The sequence below is a fragment of the Mobula hypostoma genome, chromosome 3 (genome assembly GCF_963921235.1).
Source record: "Mobula hypostoma chromosome 3, sMobHyp1.1, whole genome shotgun sequence".
NCBI classification, from domain to species: Eukaryota; Metazoa; Chordata; class Chondrichthyes; order Myliobatiformes; family Myliobatidae; genus Mobula; species Mobula hypostoma.
The window spans coordinates 1,966,845-1,989,489 of record NC_086099.1 but is presented as its reverse complement, the minus strand read 5'-3'; the positions used below and the strand labels follow the sequence as shown (position 1 = coordinate 1,989,489).

At 45.2% G+C, this 22,645-nt stretch overlaps 1 protein-coding gene across 1 annotated transcript in view; it reads left to right on the top strand.

Annotated features, from left to right (window-relative positions):
- Nucleotides 1–22,645, top strand: part of srp72 (signal recognition particle 72) — a 135,435-nt gene that overhangs the window by 691 nt on the left and 112,099 nt on the right. Inside the window, exons 2-3 of the mRNA XM_063042557.1 lie at nt 7,425–7,545; nt 10,735–10,858. Of these exons, the coding sequence (XP_062898627.1) occupies nt 7,425–7,545; nt 10,735–10,858 (245 nt within the window). The remainder of the gene's footprint in view (nt 1–7,424; nt 7,546–10,734; nt 10,859–22,645) is intronic.

Sequence of the window (22,645 nt, the reverse complement as noted above, 5' to 3'; positions counted from 1 at the left end):
ATTAATGGTAAGACTCTTGGTAGTGTGGAGCATCAGAGGGATCTTGGGGTCCAAGTCCATAAGACACTCTCAGCTACTACGCAGGTTGACTCTGTGGTTAAGAAGGCATACGGTGCATTGGCCGTAATCAGTCATGGGATTGACTTTAAGAGCCGAGAGGTAATGTTGCAGCTATATAGGACCCTGGTCAGACCCAACGTTCCCTCTAATTTTTAGTAGTCAGTGTGCGCAAAAATCTTATGTTGTGCAAATTTTTTTCCTGTGACAAAAGTATGTGCGCACTGAATGCACACATGGGACAGTTTATGTAGATTTACAAAATATTTGACATAAAACTGCACAGAATAACAAACAAAATAACATACATATTTAAGTCACTCAGTTATTTTTTCTCTCTCCTGTCTTTGGCATTTACCCATCCTTTGTAAACTCTGTCTGGACTAATAGAACTTCCATCCAATTGATAGCTTCTGATTCTCATTAACATATCCAAATGATATTCACCTAAATGGTTTCTCAGCTTGTTTTTGAGTTGATTCATTAGGCTAAAACCTCGCTCACAGTCTGCACTAGACGCAAGAAAGGTTCCCCAAATGTCCATCAACTGTGCAAGGTCGCAAAACTGTTCATTTTGAAGTACAAATGCCACCATTTGAGCAAAGTTTGAAATCAGTTTGGATTTAATTTTTTCTTGCACGGAAAATTTGAAATCATTAAACTGTCTAAGTATTACAGTATTTCTCAGCTAGAAAATCATGATATTTTAGACATAAGGCATTAACTTGTTCATCGCCAAATGTGAAGTCACAATTTGCAATTGTGGAGAAATCAAAAGCTGACCATTCTTGAACCTCATCTTCAGGAAGCCTTTCTTCTAAATGAACACAAAGACTGTTTATAAAAGTCAACAGCGAACTTGTATCTACGGTGATGTTTTCTTCACGTTGTTGGCTTAGCAAAACTTTTAACTTTTTCACTCCACGAAACATTGTCTCACAGATACTGCTTTCTTATGTTGTTCATTTTGCCTCGCGCAGAATGCAGCTGTACAAACTGGAACAGGAAAGGTGAGGTGACGTAAATTAGTGACGTGCATTGTGGTATTTGAAAAATTGACTAACTAGTTAACCGAAACAGTTAGCTAAAAGATTATTTTCAATAAGTGTAATTATTAATTACATTATTTTAGGTAACTAACCTTTTGTGCGCACATTAATTTCCTTTGTGCGCTGGTTGAAAAACGTGTGTGTGCGTGCATAGCTTAGAAGAAACATAGGTCAGACCCCACTTGGAGTACTGCACTCAGTTCTGGTTGCCTCACTACAGGAGGGACATGAAACCATAGAAGGGGTGCAGAGGAGATTTACAAGGATGTTGGACTCACAACACGCTGGAGGAACTCAGCAGGTCGGGCAGCATCCGTGGAAAAGATCGGTCGACATTTTGGGCCGGAACCCTTCGTCAGGACTATAGAGAGAGGGGGCAGAGGCCCTATAAAGAAGGTGGGGGGAGGGTGGGAAGGAGAAGGCTGGTAGGTTCCAGGTGAAAAACCAGTAAGGGGAAAGATAAAGGGGTGGGGGAGGGGAAGCAGGGAGGTGATAGGCAGGAAAGGTGAAGAAGGAATAGGGGAAAACACAATGGGTAGTAGAAGGAGGCGGAACCATGAGGGAGGTGATGGGCAGCTGAGGGAGGGGGCAGAGTGACATAGGGATAGAGGAAGGGAGGGGCAGGGAATTACCGGAAGTTGGAGAATTCTATATTCATACCAAGGGGCTGGAGACTACCTAGACGGTATATGAGGTGTTGCACCTCCAACCTGAGTTTAGCCTCATCATGACAGTAGAGGAGGCCATGTATGGACATATCTGAATGGGAGTGGGAAGCAGAGTTGAAGTGGGTGGCTACTGGGAGATCCTGTCTGTTGTGGCGGACGGAGTGGAGGTGCTTGACGAAGCGGTCCCCCAATCTGTGTCGGGTTTCACCGATGTGGAGGAGGCCGCACCGGGAGCACCGGATGCAATAGATGACCCCAACAGACTCACAAGTGAAGTGTTGCCTCACCTGGAAGGACTGTTTGGGGCCCTGAATGATGACAAGAGAGGTGGTGTAGGGACAGGTGTAGCACCAATGCTGACAGGGATAAGTGCTGGGTGGGAGATCTGTGGGGAGGGATGTGTGGACCAGGGAGTCGTGGAGGGACCCATCCCCGCGGAAAGCGGAGAGGGAAAGATGTGCTTAGTGGTGGGGTCCTGTTGAAGGTGGCAGAAGTTGCGGAGGATAATGTGCTGGATCCGGAGGCTGGTGGGGTGGTAGGTGAGGACAAGGGGACAAGTCTTACCAGTGCCTTAAAGAGCCTCAACATCACATCCCTGCTCCTACACTCTATTCCTCTAGAAATGAATACCAACATCGCATTCGCTTTCTTCACTCCCCTGAATCTGGAGGCTATGTCCTCCAGTTCTAGTCTCACCTACCAGTACCACAATTTTCCTGCCTCTACCTTGTCTATCCCTTTCATAATTTTATGTTTCTATAAGATCTCCTCTCATTCTTCCGAATTCTAGGGAGTACAGTCCCAGGCAACTCAATCTCTCCTCATAGTCTAATCCCCTCATCCCTGGAATCAACCTGGTGTACCTCTAAAGCCAATATATCCTTCCTCAAGTAAGGAGACCAGAACTGCACGCAGTACTCCAGGTGCGGCCTCACCAGTGCACTGTACAATTGCAGCATAACCTCCCTGTTATTAAATTCAAACCCTCTAGTGATGAAGGCCAACATTCCATTTGCCTTCTTGATAGCCTGCTGCACCTGCAAACCAACCTTTTGTGATTCATGCACAAGCACTCCCAAGTCCCTCTGCACAGCAGCGTGCTGCTTGTAAATAATGATCTGCTCTTTCATTTTCCCTTCCAAAGTGGATGACCTCACATTTACCAACATTGTACTCCATCTGCCAGACTCTTGCCCACTCACTTAAACTATCTATATCTCTCTGCAGACTCTCCATACCTTCTGCACAATTTGCTTTTCCACTCAACTTACCTCATTCGTAAGGCCAGTGATGTTGTGGAGATGGAACTGGACTCTCTCACGGTGGTGTCTGAAAAGAGGATGTTGTCTAAGTTGCATGCCATCTTGGACAATGTCTCCCATCCACTACATAATGTACTGGGTGGGCACAGGAGTACATTCAGCCAGAGACTCATTCCACCGAGATGCAGCACAGAGCGTCATAGGAAGTCATTCCTGCCTGTGGCCATCAAACTTTACAACTCCTCCCTTGGAGGGTCGGACACCCTGAGCCAATAGGCTGGTCCTGGACTTATTTTCTGGCATAATTTACATATTACTATTTAACTATTTATAGTTTTATTACTATTTACTTATTTATGGTGCAACTGTAACGAAAACCAATTTCCCCCGGGATCAATAAAGTATGATTATGACTATGGCTATGATTAAACTATGTTGTTATTGATTGCTGTCGAGTCGTCTTCGACTCATGGCTACCCTATGATAGTGTGGATATGGAAGTAGATCGCCAGGCCTTTCGTCCATGCAGATACTGGGGACCTGGCTGGACTTGAACTTGGGGCCATCCGCCTCGAAGTCCAGTGCTAATGCCACTACATCACCGGCCAGCCCATGTTAACCATAATTGATGGTAAATCCACTCTCTGGGTTAGCCGCTACATTGTTTCTTTTCCTGATAGGCTGAATACTTTCTGTGCACGATTTGATGACTTGAATTATGTGGCGTCAAGGAAACGTCCCCTCTCTTCTTGAGGAATAGGCACCCTCTGTGGCTGCAGCTGAGGTGAGGAGGATCCCAGCGGGAGTAAACTCAGACAAAGCTATCCGGCTGGTTAACATACCTGGTCAGATGCTGAGGAACTGTGCAGCCCAGCTAGCAGAGGTCCTAACAGACATCTTTAATATCTTTCTGAAACAGTCCATTGTCCATGCAGGCTCAGGGCAGACAGGATCGTTCTGATGCCCAAGAGAGTACCGATAACTGGCCTGAATCATTACCATCAGCAACAGTGACATTAGTAATCATGAAGTGCGCAGGCGTGTGGACGTCAGCGAGTTAGACCAGCAGGAAGAATTTAAATGGAGAGCATTTTTTCTTCAGTTTGATCAAGGCATGACTGCGCAGGTGCGTGAATGTCGGTGAGTTAGACGGGCGGGAAGAGTTCAAAAAGAAGACAGTTTTATAGAGCTGGCGTCAGAGTGGGAGGGCTTTGGCTCAACGGGGCTTGGGCGATAATGGGTCAAGGTGAGCTAAGTTACTTGTGAAAAATAGGAATTGGAAGTATGTGTGTTCAGTACTGGGTGTCGGATGTGGGATGCCCAGGAGACTCCCAGCCTCCCGGACGGCCACATCTGTACCAGGTGTGTTGAGCTGCAGCTCCTTGGGGACCAGGTTAGGGAACTGGAGATGCAGCTTGATGACCTTTGTCTGGTCAGGGAGAGCGAGAAGGTGATAGAGGAGAGTTATAGGCAGGTGGTCACACTGGGGCCGCAGGAGACAGACAAGTGAGTAACAGTCAGTAGAGGGAAGGGGAAGAGTCAGGTAATAGAGAGTACCTCTGTGGCTGTACCCCTGAACAATAAGTACTCCTGTTTGAGTACTGTTGGGGGGGGGGGACAGCCTACCTGGGGAAGCAACAGTGGCCGTGCCTCTGGCACAGAGTCTGGCCCTGTGGCTCAGAAGGGTAGGGAAAGGAACAGGATGCCAGTAGTGATAGGGGACTCTATAGTTAGAGGGTCAGACAGGCGATTCTTTGGATGCAGGAAAGAAGCACAGATGGTAGTTTGCCTCCCAGGTTCCAGGGTCTGGGATGTTTCTGATTGTGTCCACAATTTCCTGAGGTGTGCAGGTGAACAGCCTGAGGTCGTGGTAGGAAAAGGGAGGAGGTCCTGAAAGGAGAATATAGGGAGTTAGGAAGGAAGTTGAGAAGCAGGATCACAAAGGTAGTAATCTCGGGATTACTGCCTGTGCCACGTGACAGTGAGAATAGAAACAGAATGAGGTGGAGGATAAATGTGTGGCTGAGGGATTGGAGCAGGGGACAGGGATTCAGATTTCTGGATCATTGGGACCTCTTTTGGGGCAGGAGTGACCTGTACAAAAAGGTTGTGTTGCACTTGAATCCCAGGGGGACCCATATCGTGGCAGGGAATTTGCTAAGGCTATTGGGGAGAGTTTAAACTAGAATTGCTGGGGGTTGGGAACCGAATTGAAGAGACAGAGGAATGGGCAATTGGCTCACAAATAGAGAAGGCTTGTAGTGCGAGAGGGAGGATAGGTAGGTGATAGAGAAGGGACACGCTCAGACCAATGGTTTGAGATGTGTCTGTTTTAACGCAAGAAGCATCATGAACAAAGTGGATGAGCTTAGAGCGTGGATCAGCACTTGGAGATATGATGTTTTGGCCATTACAGAGATTTGGATGGCTCAGGGGCAGGAATGGTTACTTCTTGTGCCAGGTTGTAGATGTTTCCGAAAGGACAGGGAGGGAGGCAAAAGAGGTGGGGGCGAGGCACTGCTGATCAGAGATAGTGTCACGGCTGCAGAAAAGGAGGAAGTCATGGAGGAGTTGTCTCCTGAGTCTCTGTGGGTGCAAGTTAGGCACAGAAAGGGGTCAATAACTCTACTGGGTGTTTTTTATAGACCATCCAATCGTAACAGGGACATCGAAGAGCAGAGAGGAAGATAGATTCTGGAACGGTGCAATAATAACAGGGTTGTCGTGATGGGAGGTTTTAATTTCCCCAACATTGATTGGCAGCTCCTTAGAGCAAGAGATTTAGAAGGGGGGAAGTTTGAAAGCGTTTAGTTGGAGTAAGGGGAAATGTGAAGCTATCAGGCAGGAACTTGGAAGCATAAATTGGGAACAGATGTTCTCAGGGAAATATACGGCAGAAATGTCGCAAATGTTTAGGGGATATTTGCGTAGCGTTCTGCATAGGTACATTTCAATGAGATGGAAAGAATGGTGGAGGAGATAGCAGAGATACTTAATGAATATTTTACTTCGGTCTTCACTACGGAAAAGGATCTTGGCGATTGCAGGGATGACTTACAGTTGACTGAAAAGCTTGAGCATATAGGCATTAAGAAAGAGGATGTGTTGGAGCTTTTGGAAAGCATCAAGTTTGATAAGTCGCTGGGACCGGATGAGATGTACCCCAGGCTACTGTGGGAGGCGAGGGAGGAGATTGCTGAGCCTCTGGCAATGACCTTTGTATCATCAATGGCGACAAGAGAGGTTCCGGGGGATTGGAGGGTTGTGGATTACATCATTAAGCTCACTGATGTGATAGAGTGGTTGGCCTCATTGGCAACAATGGTAAGTCAGCTTACAGAGAGGAGGGAGAGAGGTTTGTCAAATGGTGTGAGGATAACAATCCGAGTCTCAATGTGGACAAGACAGAAGAGGTGATTGAGGATTTCAGGAAGGCACAGGTCGTCCACCCTTCATTGCATATTAATGGCTCTGCCATGGAGAGAGTGAAGAGTACAAAGTTCCTCGATGTGCACGTGACAGGTGATTTAACCTGGACCCACAACACTTCCTCAGCAGTCAAGAAAGCACAGCAGCGTCTACACTTCCTGCGAAGGCTGAGGTGGGCAAGGTTCACCACCTCTATTCTAAAAGCTTTCTGCAGGATCACCATCAAGAAGGTCCCGTCTGTCTGCATCACTGTGTGGTACAGAAGCTGCAAGACCTACAGAGGATAGTCAAAACGTGAGAGGACCACCCAGGGTCTTCCTACGGTTTGTGACATTTACATTCTAGACGAAAGGCCGGAAGCACTGATGAGGATCCCCACCACGCATCCCACAATCTCTTTGACCCATCACCATCAGGAAGAGGTTCAAGAGTGTCAGGACTGGGTAACAGCTTCTTCCCTCAGGCTGTGAGACTAATGTATACCCTGCCACCTCCGAGGTCTCATCACTCGGACAGTCAGCTGTTTACTGTTTACCTGTGCTGTGCTTTTCTACTTGTATTTTAATTATATTTTTTAACTTGTTTATAGCTTGTGTTATGTGCTGTGTGTTGTGTGGGTGCACAGTGGTTTGGAGGAATGCTGTTACTTCGGTTGAAAATATGTCCAGTCAGATGACAACAAACTGAACTTGTTGAGTGTTACAGAGATGTATTGGCTAAAGTTGGCAAGAATATTACCTTCTGCAGAGACTGTGTAGATGGATTCATTGGAACCTACAATTGTCCATCGAGGAGATAAATGACAAATTTTACCCTTAATTTTAGCAAAGTTAGCAGTGTATAGTTTTAACTACCATAGCATTTTGAAATAGCTGTAAATTAGTTTGGTTTTTTCTGTTTACACATCAGTATAATGGTAAATTTATTACTGCTAATTAAAGTGTAATTTTAATTTGTAGTACTGCAAGATGACAAGGATGATGTCACTGCACTGCATTGTAAAGTCGTCTGTCTGGTGCACAATGGAAATTTCAAAGAAGCACTGAATATAATTCACACTCACACCAAGGTGCTTTCCAGGTAAGATGCAGATACCTTGAAATGCAAATTCAAAACTCCACAGCATTTAGAGTCAGAGTCAGAGTCATAGAGCTCTACAGAACCGAAACAGGCCTTTTGGCCCATCTTATCCATGCTGACTGTTAATCTGCCAAACCCACTGACTGCACCCTTACCGATGATACAAAGATAGGTGGAGGAGCAGATAGTGTTGAGGAAACAGAGAGCCTGCAGAGAGACTTAGATAGTTTAGGGGAATGGGCAAATGAAATACAATGTTGGAAAGTGTATGGTCATTAACTTTGGTGGAAGAAATAAATGGGCAGATTATTATTTAGATAGGGAGAGAATTCAAAATGTAGAGATGACTTGGGAGTCCTTGTGCATGGTACCCTAAAGGTTAACCTCTTGGTTGAGTTGGTTGTGAAGATGGTAAGTACAATGTTGGCATTCGTTTCTAGAAGTATAGAATATAAAAGCAGGGATGTGATGTTGAGGCTCTATAAGGCACTCGTGAGACCACACTTGGCGTATTGTGTGCGGTTTTGGGCTTCTTATTTTAGAAAGGATATACTGACATTGGAGAGGATTCAGAGAAGATTCACAAGAATGATTCCAGGAATGAAAGGGTTGCCATATGAGGAATGTCTGGCAGCTCTTGGGCTGAATTCCCTAGAGTTCAGGAGAATGAGGGGGGAATCTCATAGAAACATCCCGAATGTTAAAAGGCCTGAACAGGTTAAATATGGCAAAGTTATTTCCCATGGTAGGGGAGTCTAGGACAAGAGGGCACGATTTCAGGATTGAAGGAAGTCCATTTAGAACAGAGATGAAGAACCGTAGAAGACTACATCACAGAAAACAGGCCATTCGGCCCTTCTAGTCTGTGTCAATACTTTATTCCGCTAGTCCCATTGACCTGCATCCAGGCCATAACCCTCCAGACCTCTCCCATCCATGTACCTATCCAATTTATTCTTAAAACTTAAGAGTGAGCTCGCATTTACCGCGTCAGATGGCAGCTCGTTCCACACTCCCACCACTCTCTGACTGAAGAAGTTCCCCCTAATGTTCCCCCTGAACCTTTCCCCTTTCACCCTAAAGCCAGGAGAAATTACTCTAGTCAGAGAGTTGTCAATTTGTGGAATTTGTTGCCACGAGCGGCTGTGGAGGCCAAGTCAGTGGGTGTATTTAAGACAGAGATAGATAGGTTCTTGATTAGCCAGGGCATCAAAGGGTATGGGGAGAAGGCAAAGGAGTGGGGATGACTGGATGAATTGGATCAGCCCATGATTGAATAGCGGAGCAGACTTCATGGGCCGAATGACCCACCTCTGCTCCTATATCTTATGGTCTTATTGATGCAAAGGACACATTTTACTGCGTGTTTTGATCGTTTAGTGTACTATACATGTAGCGAATAAAGCTAATCTTTTATAATCTTTATCTTGAGTTTTGAGCACCTCTTAAAGTACATTTCATGCTATTCAAGAATGCTTGATATGTACTTTGAATTTCATTATTTTTGGTCGTGATGAGTATGCACCCAAGTATTTTGAACACTTTTGGTGTCTGTTCCTAAAAAATATGTACTTGCCAGAGTGAATGCAGCTCCCCACGCGGTGTTGGTGAGAACGTACAAACTCCTCACAGTAGGCTGGTCCATTAAAACTTGAAAAATGATTTGTCTTCAACAGGTTAGTTGCCAGGTAAGTGTTTCCGATGACTGAGGGATTGGCAGCCAGGGTTCAGAAAAAAGGAGTTGATGGTTTAGAACTGCACTGAGGAGAAATTTCATTTTTCAGAGGGTAAGGAGTCTTTGGAATGCTTTACCCCGGAGAACTGGAAAGGCTCAGTCATCAAGGGCATTCACATTGGTAATGAATATGCTTTTGGAAATTGAGGGAATAGAGGAATATGAAGAAATCAAGGAAAAAGTCATGCAAGTGGGAGGTCATCTGTGAACCTCATGAATAGCAGAACAGGCTGAGGGCTGAAATGGTTAACTCCTGCTTCGAATGAAATGCTATAATGTAGAAGTGGGATTAACTTGAGGTTTGAGCGATTTAAACGCTGGGCCAGATTGAAGGGGTCAGGGTGTCAAGGTAGAGGTGAGGGACAGGCCAGTTCATCTCGTCTGTGAGCTGAACTGAGGCCATGGCCTGGAACTAGTGGGCTTCTGAGTGGCCTGCGGTGATGCCTGGCTTGGAGTCCGTGACTTACTTTCATGACCTTCAGTCCTGAATGCAGTTTGCTAACTTTTATTGTTTGCACCAGTGGTCCCCAACCACCGGGCCGCAAAGCATGTGCTACCGGGCCGCGAGGAAACGATATGATTTGGCGATATGAAATGATACGAGTCAGCTGCACCTTTCCTCATTCCCTGTCACGCACTGTTGAACTTGAAATAACCTACCAAATCATACCAAGTAACACTTAAAACCTAAAATAACACTAACATACAGTAAAGGCAGGAAAGATATGATAAGTACACAGCCTATATAAAGTAGAAATAATATATGTACTGTGTAGTTTCACTGAACAGGGTCGGGAAGATTAAGCCAAAACCCATTTGTAAAAAAAAAAGGCACGTACACGCATGTGCACATCACGCATGTTGCCACAGGTGCCCGTGCAAGGCTTCATGGTCATGGTAGTCTTTCTCGGGGTAAACACGTGTGTCCCGTATTTGACTGCTACTTTTTTCCTTATTTGGGAGTGAGAAAGTTGGCAACCTTACTTGAACACCCCACCCCCCGCCCCCGCCCGTCGGCTGGTCCGCAAGAATATTGTCAATATTAAACTGGTCTGCGGTGCAAAAAAGGTTGGGGACCCCTGGTTTGCACTATTTGGTTTTTTCCCTCTGCACATTCTGTCGTCTTTTGTTTGAATGGATTCTGTTGCATTTCTTTGATTAGTGGCTGCGCCTATGGAGACGAATCTCAAGGTTGTATAACGTGCACATATTTTGATAATAATAAATATACTTTGAACTAAAAGGTCTTCTGCAGCTGTTCTGGTTATTATGGGGCAAATTGCTGTCTCCTGTCCTTAGTTACTGCAGCTAGGGCATCCTACATGTATTTCAGCAGATTTAGAAATTATGGTTGAGAGATATGGAAATTCTAAATGTGAAAATAATAGTTCAAGATAAACATATAGCACTGAGCCCATCAGAATTAACCTTGGTTATCTCCTCTTGCTCTTTAGTGATGTGATTGCCTTTGAGAAGGCTTACTGTGAATACAGACTGAATCGGATCGAAACGGCATTGAAGACCATCGAAAGTGTTGAGCAAAGGACCAACAAGTTAAAGGAGCTTTATGCACAAGTGGTATCTAAATATACTTTTCCATGTTGAGAGTGAAACTACTGTTGTCCCTGTACAATATGTGTGACTGACACTGCTACTAAAAATCAATATTAGGGTCATAGAAAACTGCAGCACAGAAGTAGAGCTTCGGCCCATCTAGACCATGCTGAATTATTTAAACTGCCCAGTCCCACTGACTTGCACCTGGACCGTAGCCCTGCATACCCCTGCCATCCACCTAGTTATCCAAACTTAAACAATGGAATCAAAATTGCATCCACTGCTTGCACTGGCAGCTCATTCCACACTCTCACCACCCTCTGAGTGAAGGAGTTTCCCCTCATATTTCCCTTTCACTGTTAACCCATGACTTATAGTTGTGGTCTCACCCAACCTCAGTGGAAAAACCCTGCTTGCATTTACCCTTTCTATACCCCTAATAATTTTGCATTCCTCTTTTAAATCTCCCCTCAATATTCTATGTTCTAGTTCTAGAGAATGCAGTCCTAAATTGTTCATTCTTCCCTTATAACTCAAGTCTTCCAGACCTGCCAACATCCTCTTAAATTTTCTCTGTACTCTTTCAAACTTATTTACATCTTTTCTGTACGTAGGTGACCAAAACTGCACACAATACTCCAAATTAAGCCTCACAAGTCTGGCAACAAGTCTGACAATTAAGTCTGACAACTTCAAAATAACATCCCCTTTACACAAAATGCTGGAGGAACTCAGCAGGCCAGTGTATGATGCTGCCTGGCCTGCCGAATTCTTCCTGCAATTTGTGCATATTACTTTGATTTCCAGCAATGGCAATTTTTCTCTTGTTTGTGATAACATCCCATCTCCTGCACTCAGTATTTTGATTTCTGAAGGCCATTGTGCTAAAAGCTTTCTTTATGACCTATCTACTTGTGACAGCAATTTCAATGAATTCTGGACCTGTATTCCCCGAGCCCTTTGCTTCCCCACACTCCTCACTGCTCTACTACTTTTTGTTTAAATACAGCATCCAAATCAACAGCAACACATACAAAATGCTGGAGGAACATCATCAAGTTGACGGAGAGTTAGGGTGGAAGATTAGACAGTTGTTGCCTTTGAAAAGTCATTTTGGTTTTTGAATTTAAATTAAGTGAGAAATTGAAGTAAATTAGACCCAGGGCCATTGTTTTCATGAAGGCCTTTGTAGGTGACCAATTTGATACTGATTTGATCATTACATTTTTTCCCTATTTAGTATGCACGTTTGATTGTGGGACTGAGGGTGCTGTTTCAATCAGATCCAAAGGAGGCTATGTAGGAGGGAAGGATTAGATCGATCATGGAGTGGGTTTATATAGGTTGATGAAAATATCATGGACCAAGGCCCTGTGCTATTCTATGTTCTAAGCCGGAGCTCTTTTCTCTAGAGTGGTGGAGGCTGAGAGATTTGATAGAAGTTTATAATAGAGGTGTAGATAGAATAGATAGTATCTTTTTTCCCCAGGATTGAAATGTCTAGTAGTAGAGGGCATGCACTTAAGGTGAGGGGGGCAAGTACAAAGATATACAAGCCAAGATTTTATTTTTTTTACACAGAAAGTGGTGGGGGCTAGAATGCGTTGCCAAGGCTCTTGGCATAGCACAGGAATGCTATCAATTACTCCAAGTTAATCTAATCGCTCCTGCAGAGAATGGAGCACATGGTCAATGTGCAGGGGAAGAGGGATTAGATTAATTTGGAGTATTTGAGTCATTGCTTTAAGTAGTTCAGATTAAAAATGGATCCAGTGCTTTCACAGCGTATATGATGAATAAACTGCTGGGTTTCCGGCCAGGTACAAGTGTCAATTGTAACTGACATTTCGATGACAAACTCCGTCATCTTCATCAGGGATGATGCCTGGGCATGTCTAGTGTGGTGCTATTTTTTAGATTAGATTATGAGGACACTCAGTCCTCGTTTATTGTCATTTAGAAATGCATGCATTAAAAAATGATACAATGTTCCTCCAGAAAGATATCACAGAAACACAGGACAAACCAAGACTAAAACTGACAAAACCACATAATTATAACATATAGTTACAACAGTGCAAAGCAATACTCTAATTTGATAAAGAGCAGACCATGGGCACGGTAAAAAAAAGTCTCAAGTCCTGATAGCCCCAACATCTCACGCAGACGGTAGAAGGGAGAAACTCTCCCTGCCATGAGCTTCCAGCGTAGCAAACTTGCCGATTCATTGGAAGCACTCGACCACAGCCGACTCTTGAGTCCGTCTGAAAACTTCGAGACTCCGACCAGCCCTCCGACACTGACCGAGCACCATCTCTGCCGAGCGCTTCGACCCCGCCCCGGCCGCCAAGCAACAAGCAAAGCCGAGGACTCGGGGCCTTCTCCTCCGGAGATTCTGGATCACACAGTAGCAGCAGCAGTGAAACAGGCATTTCAGAAGTTTCACCTGATGTTCCTCCATGCTCTCACATCCGTCTCCATCAAATCAGGATTGTGCATGGCACTCCACTTGACAGATAACAGACATCACCACCGGAGTGGCCGCTACGAGCTGCGTTGCGCCGCCATCTTCTCCTTCCATTTATTTCCCTGTAGTCTGTCTCTCCTGATTGGTTAGTCCTCATCCAATCAGTTTTCTGCTCTCCCACCTTACTTACAGTCGAATTTCAGTTCTTACTTGGGGCGAGACCTTCATCTTTGTTAAAATTTTTCTCCTCTAGTTTTACTTCAATGGCTTCCTTTACCAGGCAGTCCGAAAAGCCATTAGCACAGCACAATAGTTTTACGCCTCAGGGTCAGTACCACCAAGACTTACCAGGCTTCCTAAGATACATAAGGAGGGTTCCACCCCAAGGCCTATGGTCAGTGGGAGAGATTCTCCGGCTTACCACCTCCCTAAGCGTTTAACAACCATGCGGCTCCCCTTTGTTGGTGGCTGTGAGCGTCGCATCAAGAAGGCGACAGACTTCGTTAAAATGATAACCAACATCCGTCTGAACCTGGAGGACATAATGGTCAGTTTCAACATGGTGTCCCTGTTCACGAGACTTCTCATGAAGGACAGCTTGGTCCTCCTGTGGTCACAGTTTGATACGGGTACCATTGACCTTTTGGATACACTCTTTCTTCAACGTACTTTCTCTATAAGGGTAACTACTATCAACAAATAGACGGATTGGCCATGGGATTGCTCTTGTTGCCAGCTGTTGCCAGTTTCTACATGGAGGACTTCGAGGAGAAGGCTCTGGGTTCATCGCCGTTACACCCCAAATGCTTCTTCAGATACCTTGATGTCATGTCACCTTCGCAGTGTGGCCTCATGGACTCCAGGCACTCCAACAGTTCCTTGCCATCTGAACAGAATACATCCAAACATTCAAGTTACAATGGAGATGCAGAAGAATGGTTGCTTCCTGTTCCTGGACATTCTAATACGATGAAAACCAGATGCTAGCCTAGGACATGGTGTCTATCAGAAACCTACCTGCACGGATTTAACTCTCAACAATAACAGCCACCATCATGCTTCCCAATGTGGAGCAGTTCTTTCTACTTCGATTACCCGTGTGAAAACTTTCAGACCAGGAGCGTCTACTCAAGAAAATAAGATGATTATGCATGACGTTCCCCCTGAATGTCTACTGGGTGAAGGAAATCAATTGGGCTGGCAGAAAAACCGGGAAGCCTAACAATGAGGAGGACCCAGTCTTCCCGATATTTCCTTGGTTTCTGGAAGGATTGCCAGAATCCTGAAGAAACGATGGATTAACCTACTAACCTTAATGTTACATTCATCCCATTCTCCTTGTATTTTTTTAACTTCCTGTGTTGAAACTGATTCTTTTGATGCTACGTGTCAATGATTTGTATGATGGAGTTGATGACTGTTGCAAAGTTTGCAGACAAAACGAAGGTAGGTGGAGGGGCAGGTAGTTTTGAGTAATTAGACAGGCAAGACAGTGTCTAGACTTCACCAGGAGTTTGAAGAGATTTGGTATATCAACAAATACACTCAAAAACTTCTATAGTTGTACCATGGAGAGCATTCTGACAGGCTGCATCACTGTCTGGAATGGGGGGTGGGGTGCGGCTACTGCACAGGCCTGAAAGAAGCTGCAGGGGGTTGTAAATTGAGTCAGATCCATCTTGGGGACTAGCCTACAAAATACCCAGGATATAAATACAAAATACCCGTGGCTGACAAGAGAAATTAGGGATAGTATCAATTCCAAAGAAGTAGCATACAAATTAGCCAGAGAAAGTGGCTCACCTGAGGACTGGGAGAAATTCAGAGTTCAGCAGAGGAGGACAAAGGGCTTAATTAGGAAGGGGAAAAAAGATTATGAGAGAAAACTGGCGGGGAACATAAAAACGGACTGTAAAAGCTTTTATAGATATGTGAAAAGAAAAAGATTGGTTAAGACAAATGTAGGTCCCCTACAGACAGAAACAGGTGAATTGATTATGGGGAGCAAGGACATGGCAGACCAATTGAATAATTACTTTGGTTCTGTCTTCACTAAGGAGGACATAAATAATCTTCCAGAAATAGTAAGGGACAGAGGGTCCAGTGAGATGGAGGAACTGAGTGAAATACATGTTAGTAGGGAAGTGGTGTTAGGTAAATTGAAGGGATTGAAGGCAGATAAATCCCCAGGGCCAGATGGTCTGCATCCTAGAGTGCTTAAGGAAGTAGCCCAAGAAATAGTGGATGCATTAGTGTTAATTTTTCAAAACTCGTTAGATTCTGGACTAGTTCCTGAGGATTGGAGGGTGGCTAATGTAACCCCACTTTTTAAAAAAGGAGGGAGAGAGAAACCGGGGAATTATAGACCGGTTAGCCTAACGTCGGTGGTGGGGAAACTGCTGGAGTCAGTTATCAAGGATGTGATAACAGCACATTTGGAAAGCGGTGAAATGATCGGACAAAGTCAGCATGGATTTGTGAAAGGAAAATCATGTCTGACGAATCTCATAGAATTTTTTGAGGATGTAACTAGTAGAGTGGATAGGGGAGAACCAGTGGATGTGGTATATTTGGATTTTCAAAAGGCTTTTGACAAGGTCCCACACAGGAGATTAGTGTGCAAACTTAAAGCACACGGTATTGGGGGTAAGGTATTGGTGTGGGTGGAGAATTGGTTAGCAGACAGGAAGCAAAGAGTGGGAATAAACGGGACCTTTTCAGAATGGCAGGCGGTGACTAGTGGGGTACCGCAAGGCTCAGTGCTGGGACCCCAGTTGTCTACAATATATATTAATGACTTGGATGAGGGAATTAAATGCAACATCTCCAAGTTTGCGGATGACACGAAGCTGGGTGGCAGTGTTAGCAGTGAGGAGGATGCTAAGAGGATGCAGGGTGACTTGGATAGGTTGGGTGAGTGGGCAAACTCATGGCAGATGCAATTTAATGTGGATAAATGTGAAGTTATCCACTTCGGTGGCAAAAATAAGAAAACAGATTATTATCTGAATGGTGGCCGATTAGGAAAAGGGGAGGTGCAACGAGACCTGGGTGTCATTATACACCAGTCATTGAAAGTGGGCATGCAGGTACAGCAGGCGGTGAAAAAGGCGAATGGTATGCTGGCATTTATAGCGAGAGGATTCGAGTACAGGAGCAGGGAGGTACTACTGCAGTTGTACAAGGCCTTGGTGAGACCACACCTGGAGTATTGTGTGCAGTTTTGGTCCCCTAATCTGAGGAAAGACATCTTTGCCATAGAGGGAGTACAAAGAAGGTTCACCAGATTGATTCCTGGGATGGCAGGACTTTCATATGAAGAAAGACTGGATGAACTGGGCTTGTACTCGTTGGAATTTAGAAGATTGAGGGGGGATTTGATTGAAACGTATAAGATCCTAAAGGGATTGGACAGGCTAGATGCAGGAAGATTGTTCCCGATGTTGGGGAAGTCCAGAACGAGGGGTCACAGTTTGAGGATAGAGGGGAAGCCTTTTAGGACCGAGATTAGGAAAAACTTCTTCACACAGAGAGTGGTGAATCTGTGGAATTCTCTGCCACAGCAAACTGTTGAGGCCAGTTCATTGGCTATATTTAAGAGGGAGTTAGATATGGCCCTTGTGGCTACAGGGGTCAGGGGGTATGGAGGGAAGGCTGGGGCGGGGTTCTGAGTTGGATGATCAGCCATGATCATAATAAATGGCGGTGCAGGCTCGAAGGGCCGAATGGCCTACTCCTGCACCTATTTTCTATGTTTCTATCTTCAAGGAGCGGTGTCTCAGAAAGGCAGCGACAATTATTAAAGAAATCCAGCACCCAGGGCATGCCCTTTTCTCACTGTTACCATCAGGTAGGAGGTACAGAAGCCTGAAGGCACACACTCAGCGATTCAGGAACAGCTTCTTCCCCTCTGCCATCCGATTCCTAAATGGGCATTGAACCCTTGGACACTACCCCACCTTTTTAATATATAAAATTTCTGCTTTTTACAAGATTTTTAATCTATTCAATATAGGTATACTGTTATTTATTTATTTTTCTTCTATGTTATGTATTGCATCAAACTGCTGTTGCTAAGTTAACAAATTTCATGACACATGCCAGTGGTAATAAACCTGATTTTGATTCTGAGAAGGACTAGAAGAATGGGCAGTGAAGTGGCAGATGGAATACATTGTCAATAAATGTATGGTCGTGCACTTTGATAGAAGATATGAGAGGGTTAACCATTTCCTAAATAGAAAATCCAAAAATCTGAGGTGCAAAGGGATTTGGGAGTGCTTGTGCAGGATTCCCGAAAAATTAATTTTCAGGTTGAGTCTGTGGTGAAGAGGGTAAATGCAATGCTAGCATTCATTTCAAGAGGACTAGAATATAAAAGCAAGGATGTAATGTTGAGACTTTATAAAGCACTGGTGAGGCCTTACTTGGAATACTGTGAGCGGTTTTGGGCCCCTTATCTTAGAAAGGATGTGCTGAAAATGGAGAGGGTTCAAAGGGAGTTCCCAAAAATGATTCCAGGATTAAACGGCTTGTCATTTGAAGAGGACTAGAATATAAACGCCAAGGATGTAATGTTGAGACTTTATAAAGCACTGGCAAGGCCTCTTTTGGAGTATTGTAAGCAGTTTTGGGCCCTTTATCTTGGAAAGGATGTGCTGAAAATGGAGAGGGTTCAAAGGGAGTTCCCAAAAACGATTCCAGGATTAAACAGCTTGTCATTTGAAGAGCGTTTGAGGGCTCTGGGCCTCTATTCACTGGAATTTAGAAGAATGAGGGGTGACCTTATTGAAACCTATTGAATGGTGAAGGGGCTTGGCAGAGTGGATATGGAGAGAATATTTCCTAAGGTAGGAGAGTCTAAGACCAGAGGACACAGCTCAGAATAGAAGGGCGTCCTTTTAGAACAGAGGTGAGGAAGAATTTCTTTAGCCAGAGAGTAGTGAATCTGTGGATATTTTTCTGCCAGAGGCAGCTATGGAGGCCAAGTGTTTGGTTGATAGCTTTTTGACTGGTCAGGGCACTGAGGGATAAGGGGGGATAAGACTATAAGACACAGGAGCACAATTAGGCCATTTGGCCCGTCATGTCTGCTCTGCCGTTCAATCATGTCTCATCCTTTTTTCTCCTCCTCAGCCCCACTTCCCAGCCTTCTCCCCGTAACCTTTGATGCCGTGTCCTATCAAGAACTGATCAAGCTCCACCTTAATTACACCCAGTGATCTGGCTTCCACAGCTGCCTGTGGGAATCAATTCCACAAATTCACCACCAAATTTATGCACATCTCTGTTTTAAATGGATCCCCCTCTATCCTGAGGCTGTGCCCTCTTGTCATAGACTCCCCTACCATGGGAAACATCCTTTCCACAACTAGGCCTTTCAGCATTCGAAAAGTTTCAGTGAGATCCGCCCTCCCCCCCGCCTATCCTTCTAAATTCCCATGAGTATAGACCCAGAGCCATCAAACACTCCTCGTATGATAACCCATTCATTCTTTGACCCTCCTCTGAACCCTCTCCAATGCCAGGACATCTTTCTAAATAAGGAGCCCAAAATTGTACACAATACTCAGGTGAGGCCTCACCAGTGCCTTATAAAGCCTCAGCATCACATCCCTGCTCTTGTATTCTAGACCTCTTGAAATGAATGTGAACAATGCAGTTGCCTTCCTCACCATCGACTCTACCTGCAAATTAACCTTCTGAGGTTTGAACGGGGCACGACTGCGCAAGCGCGTGAAGGTCGGCCAGTGAGAACAGCAGGAAGAGTTTAAAAAGAAGACAGATTTACAGAGCGGGCGATGGAGTAGAGGGAGACAGAGTAGGAAGGCTTTGGCTTCAGTGATAAAAGGTCGAGGCGAGGTAGGTTATCTGTTCAGAATACAGACAAAGTACGTGCGTGAGGCCAGTGTTCTGTGCTCGGTGTCAGATGTGGAGGTCCTGGAGACTCCCGGAGACTCCCGGCCTCCCGGATGACCACATCTGCACCAGGTGCATTGAGCTACAGCTCCTTAGAGACCACGTTAGGGAGCTGGAGCTGCAACTCGATGACCTTCGTCTGGTCAGGGAGAGTGAGGAGGTGACAGAGAGGAGCTGTAGGCAGGTAGTCACTGGGATCCCAGGAGACTGAAAAGTGGGTAACAGTCAGGAGAGGGAAGGACAAGAGGCAGATGCTAGAGAGTACCCCAGTGGCTGTCCCCCTTAACAATAAGTACTCCTGTTTGAGTACAGTTGGGGGAGATGGCCTACCTGGGGGAAGCAACAGTGGTTGCACCTCTGGCACAGAGTCTGACCCTGTGGCTTAGAAGGGTAGGGAAAGGAAGAGGATGGCAGCAGTAATAGGGGACTTTATAGTTAGGGGGTCAGATAGGTGATTCTGTGACGCAGGAAAGAAACGCAGATGGTAGTTTGCCTCCCAGGTTCCAGGGTCTGTGATGTTTCTGATCGCGTCCACGATATCTTGCAGTTGGAAGGAGAACAGCCAGAGGTCATGGTACATATCGGTACCAACGACATAGGTAGGAAAAGGGAGGAGGTCCTGAAAACGGACTACAGGGAATTAGGAAGGAAGTTGAGAAGCAGGACCGCAAAGGTAGTAATCTCAGGATTACTGCCTGTGCCACGTGACAGTGAGTATAGGAACAGAATGAGGTGGAGGATGAATGCGTGGCTGAGGGATTGGAGCAGGGGGCAGGGATTCAGGTTTCTGGATCATTGGTAACTCTTCTGAAGCAGGTGTGACCTGTACAAAAAGGACGGGTTGCACTTGAATCCGAGGGGGACCAATATCCTGGCGGGGAGGTTTGCTAAGGCTATTGGGGAGAGTTTAAACTAGGATTGTTGGGGGGTGGGAACCGAACTGAAGAGACTGGGGAAGAGGAGTTTGGCTCACAAATACAGAAAGCTTGGAGACCCTGTGAAAGGGAGGATAGGCAGGTGATAGAGAAGGGACGTGCTCTGACCGATGGTTTGAGTGGTGTCTATTTTAACGCGAGGAGTGTTAAAGCGAATGAGCTTTGAGTGTGGATCAGCACTTGGAGCTATGATGTGGTGGCCATTACAGAGACTTGGATGGTGCAGGGGCAGGAATGGTTACTTCAAGTGCCAGGCTTTAGATGTTTCAGAAAGGATAGGAAGGGAGGCAAAAGAGGTGGGGGTGTGGCACTGCTGATCAGAGATAGTGTCACGGCTGCAGAAAAGGACGAAGTCATGGAGGGGTTGTCTATGGAGTCTCTGTGGGTAGAAGTTAGGAATAGGAAGGGTCAATAACCCTACTGGGTGTTTTTTATAGACCACCCAATAGTAACAGAGACATAGAGGAGCAGACAGGGAGACAGATTCTGGAAAGGAGTAATAATAATAGGGTTGTTGTGGGAGATTTTAATTTTCCAAATATTGTTTGGCATGTCCCGAGAGTGAAGGGTTTAGATGTGGTAGAGTTTGTTAGGTGTGTTCATGAAGGTTTCTTGACACAATATGTAAATAAGCCTACAAGAGGAGAGGCTGTACTTGATCTGGTATTGGGAAATGAACCTAGTCAGGTGTCAGATCTCTCAGTGGGAGAGCATTTTGGAGATAGTGATCACAATTCTATCTCCTTTACCATAGCATTAGAGAGGGATAGGAACAGACAAGTTAGGAAAACATTTAATTGGAGTAAGGGGAAATATGATGCTATCAAGCAGGAACTTGGAAGCATGAATTGGAAACAGATGTTCTCAGGGGAATGTACGGAAGAAATGTGGCAAATGTTCAGGGGATATTTCCATGGAGTTCGGAGTAGGTACGTTCCAGTGAGACAGGGAAGTTATGGTAGGGTACGGGAACTGTGGTGTACAAAGGCTGTTGTAAATCTAGTCAAAAAGAAAAGAAGAGCTTATGAAAGGTTCAAAAAGCTAGGTAATGTTAGAGATCTAGAAGATTATAAGGCTAGCAGGAAGGAGCTTAAGGATGAAATTAGGAGAGCCAGAAGGGGCCATGAGAAGGCCTCGGCGGACAGGATTAAGGAAAATCCCAAGGCATTCTACAAGTATGTGAAGAGCAAGAGGATAAGACGCAAGAGAATAGGACCAATCAAGTATGACAGTGGAAAAGTGTGTATGGAACCGGAGGAAACAGCAGAGGTACTTTAATGAATACTTTGCTTCAGTATTCACTATGGAAAAGGACCTTGGCGGTTGTAGAGATGACTTACACCCCAGGCTACTGTGGGAAGTGAGGGAGGAGATTGCTGAGCCTCTGGCAATGATCTTTGCATCATCAATGGGGATGGGAGAGGTTCCGGAGGATTGGAGGGTTGTGGATGTTGTTCCCTTTTTCAAGAAAGGGAGTAGGGGTAGCCCAGGAAATTATAGACCAGTGAGTCTTACTTCAGTAGTTGGTAAGCTGATGGAGAAGATCTTGAGAGGCAGGATTTATGAATATTTGGAGAGGCATAATATGATTAGGAATAGTCAGCATGGCTTTGTCAAAGGCAGGTGGTGCCTTACAAGCCTGATTGAATTTTTTGAGGATGTGATTAAACACGTTGAAGAAGGTAGAGCAGTAGATGTAGTGTGTATGGATTTCAGCAAGGCATTTGATAAGGTACCCCATGCAAGGCTTATTGAGAAAATAAGGAGGCATAGGATCCAAGGGGACATTGCTTTGTGGATCCAGAACTGGCTTGCCCACAGAAAGCAAAGTGTGGTTGTAGACAGGTCATATTCTGCATGGAGGCCACTGACCAGATGTGCCTCAGGGATCTGTTCTGGGACCCCTACTCTTTGTGATTTTTATAAATGCCCTGGATGAGGAAGTGGAGGGATGGGTTAGTAAGTTTGCTGATGACACAAAGGTTGGAGGTGTTGTGGATAGTGTGGAGGACTGTCAGAGGTTACAGCAGGACATTGATAGGATGCAAAACTGGGCTGAGAAGTGGCAGATGGAGTTCAACCCAGATAAATGTGAGGTGGTTCATTTTGGTAGGTCAAATATGATGGTAGAACATAATATTAATGGAAAGACTGCTGGCAGTGTGGAGGATCAGAGGGATCTTGGGATCTGAGTCCATAGGACACTCAAAGCTGCTTCGCAGGTTGACTGTGTGGCTACAAAGGCATACGGTGTATTGGCCTTCATCAATCGTGGGATTGAGTTTAAGAGCTGAGAGGTAATGTTACAGCTATATAGGACCCTGGTCAGACCCCACTTGGAGTACTGTGCTCAATTCTGGTCACCTCACTACGGGAAGGATGTGGAAGCCATAGAAAAGGTGCAGAGGAGACTTACAAGGATGCTGCCTGGATTGGGGAGCATGCCTTATGAGAATAGGCTGAGTGAACTCGGCCTTTTTTTCCTTG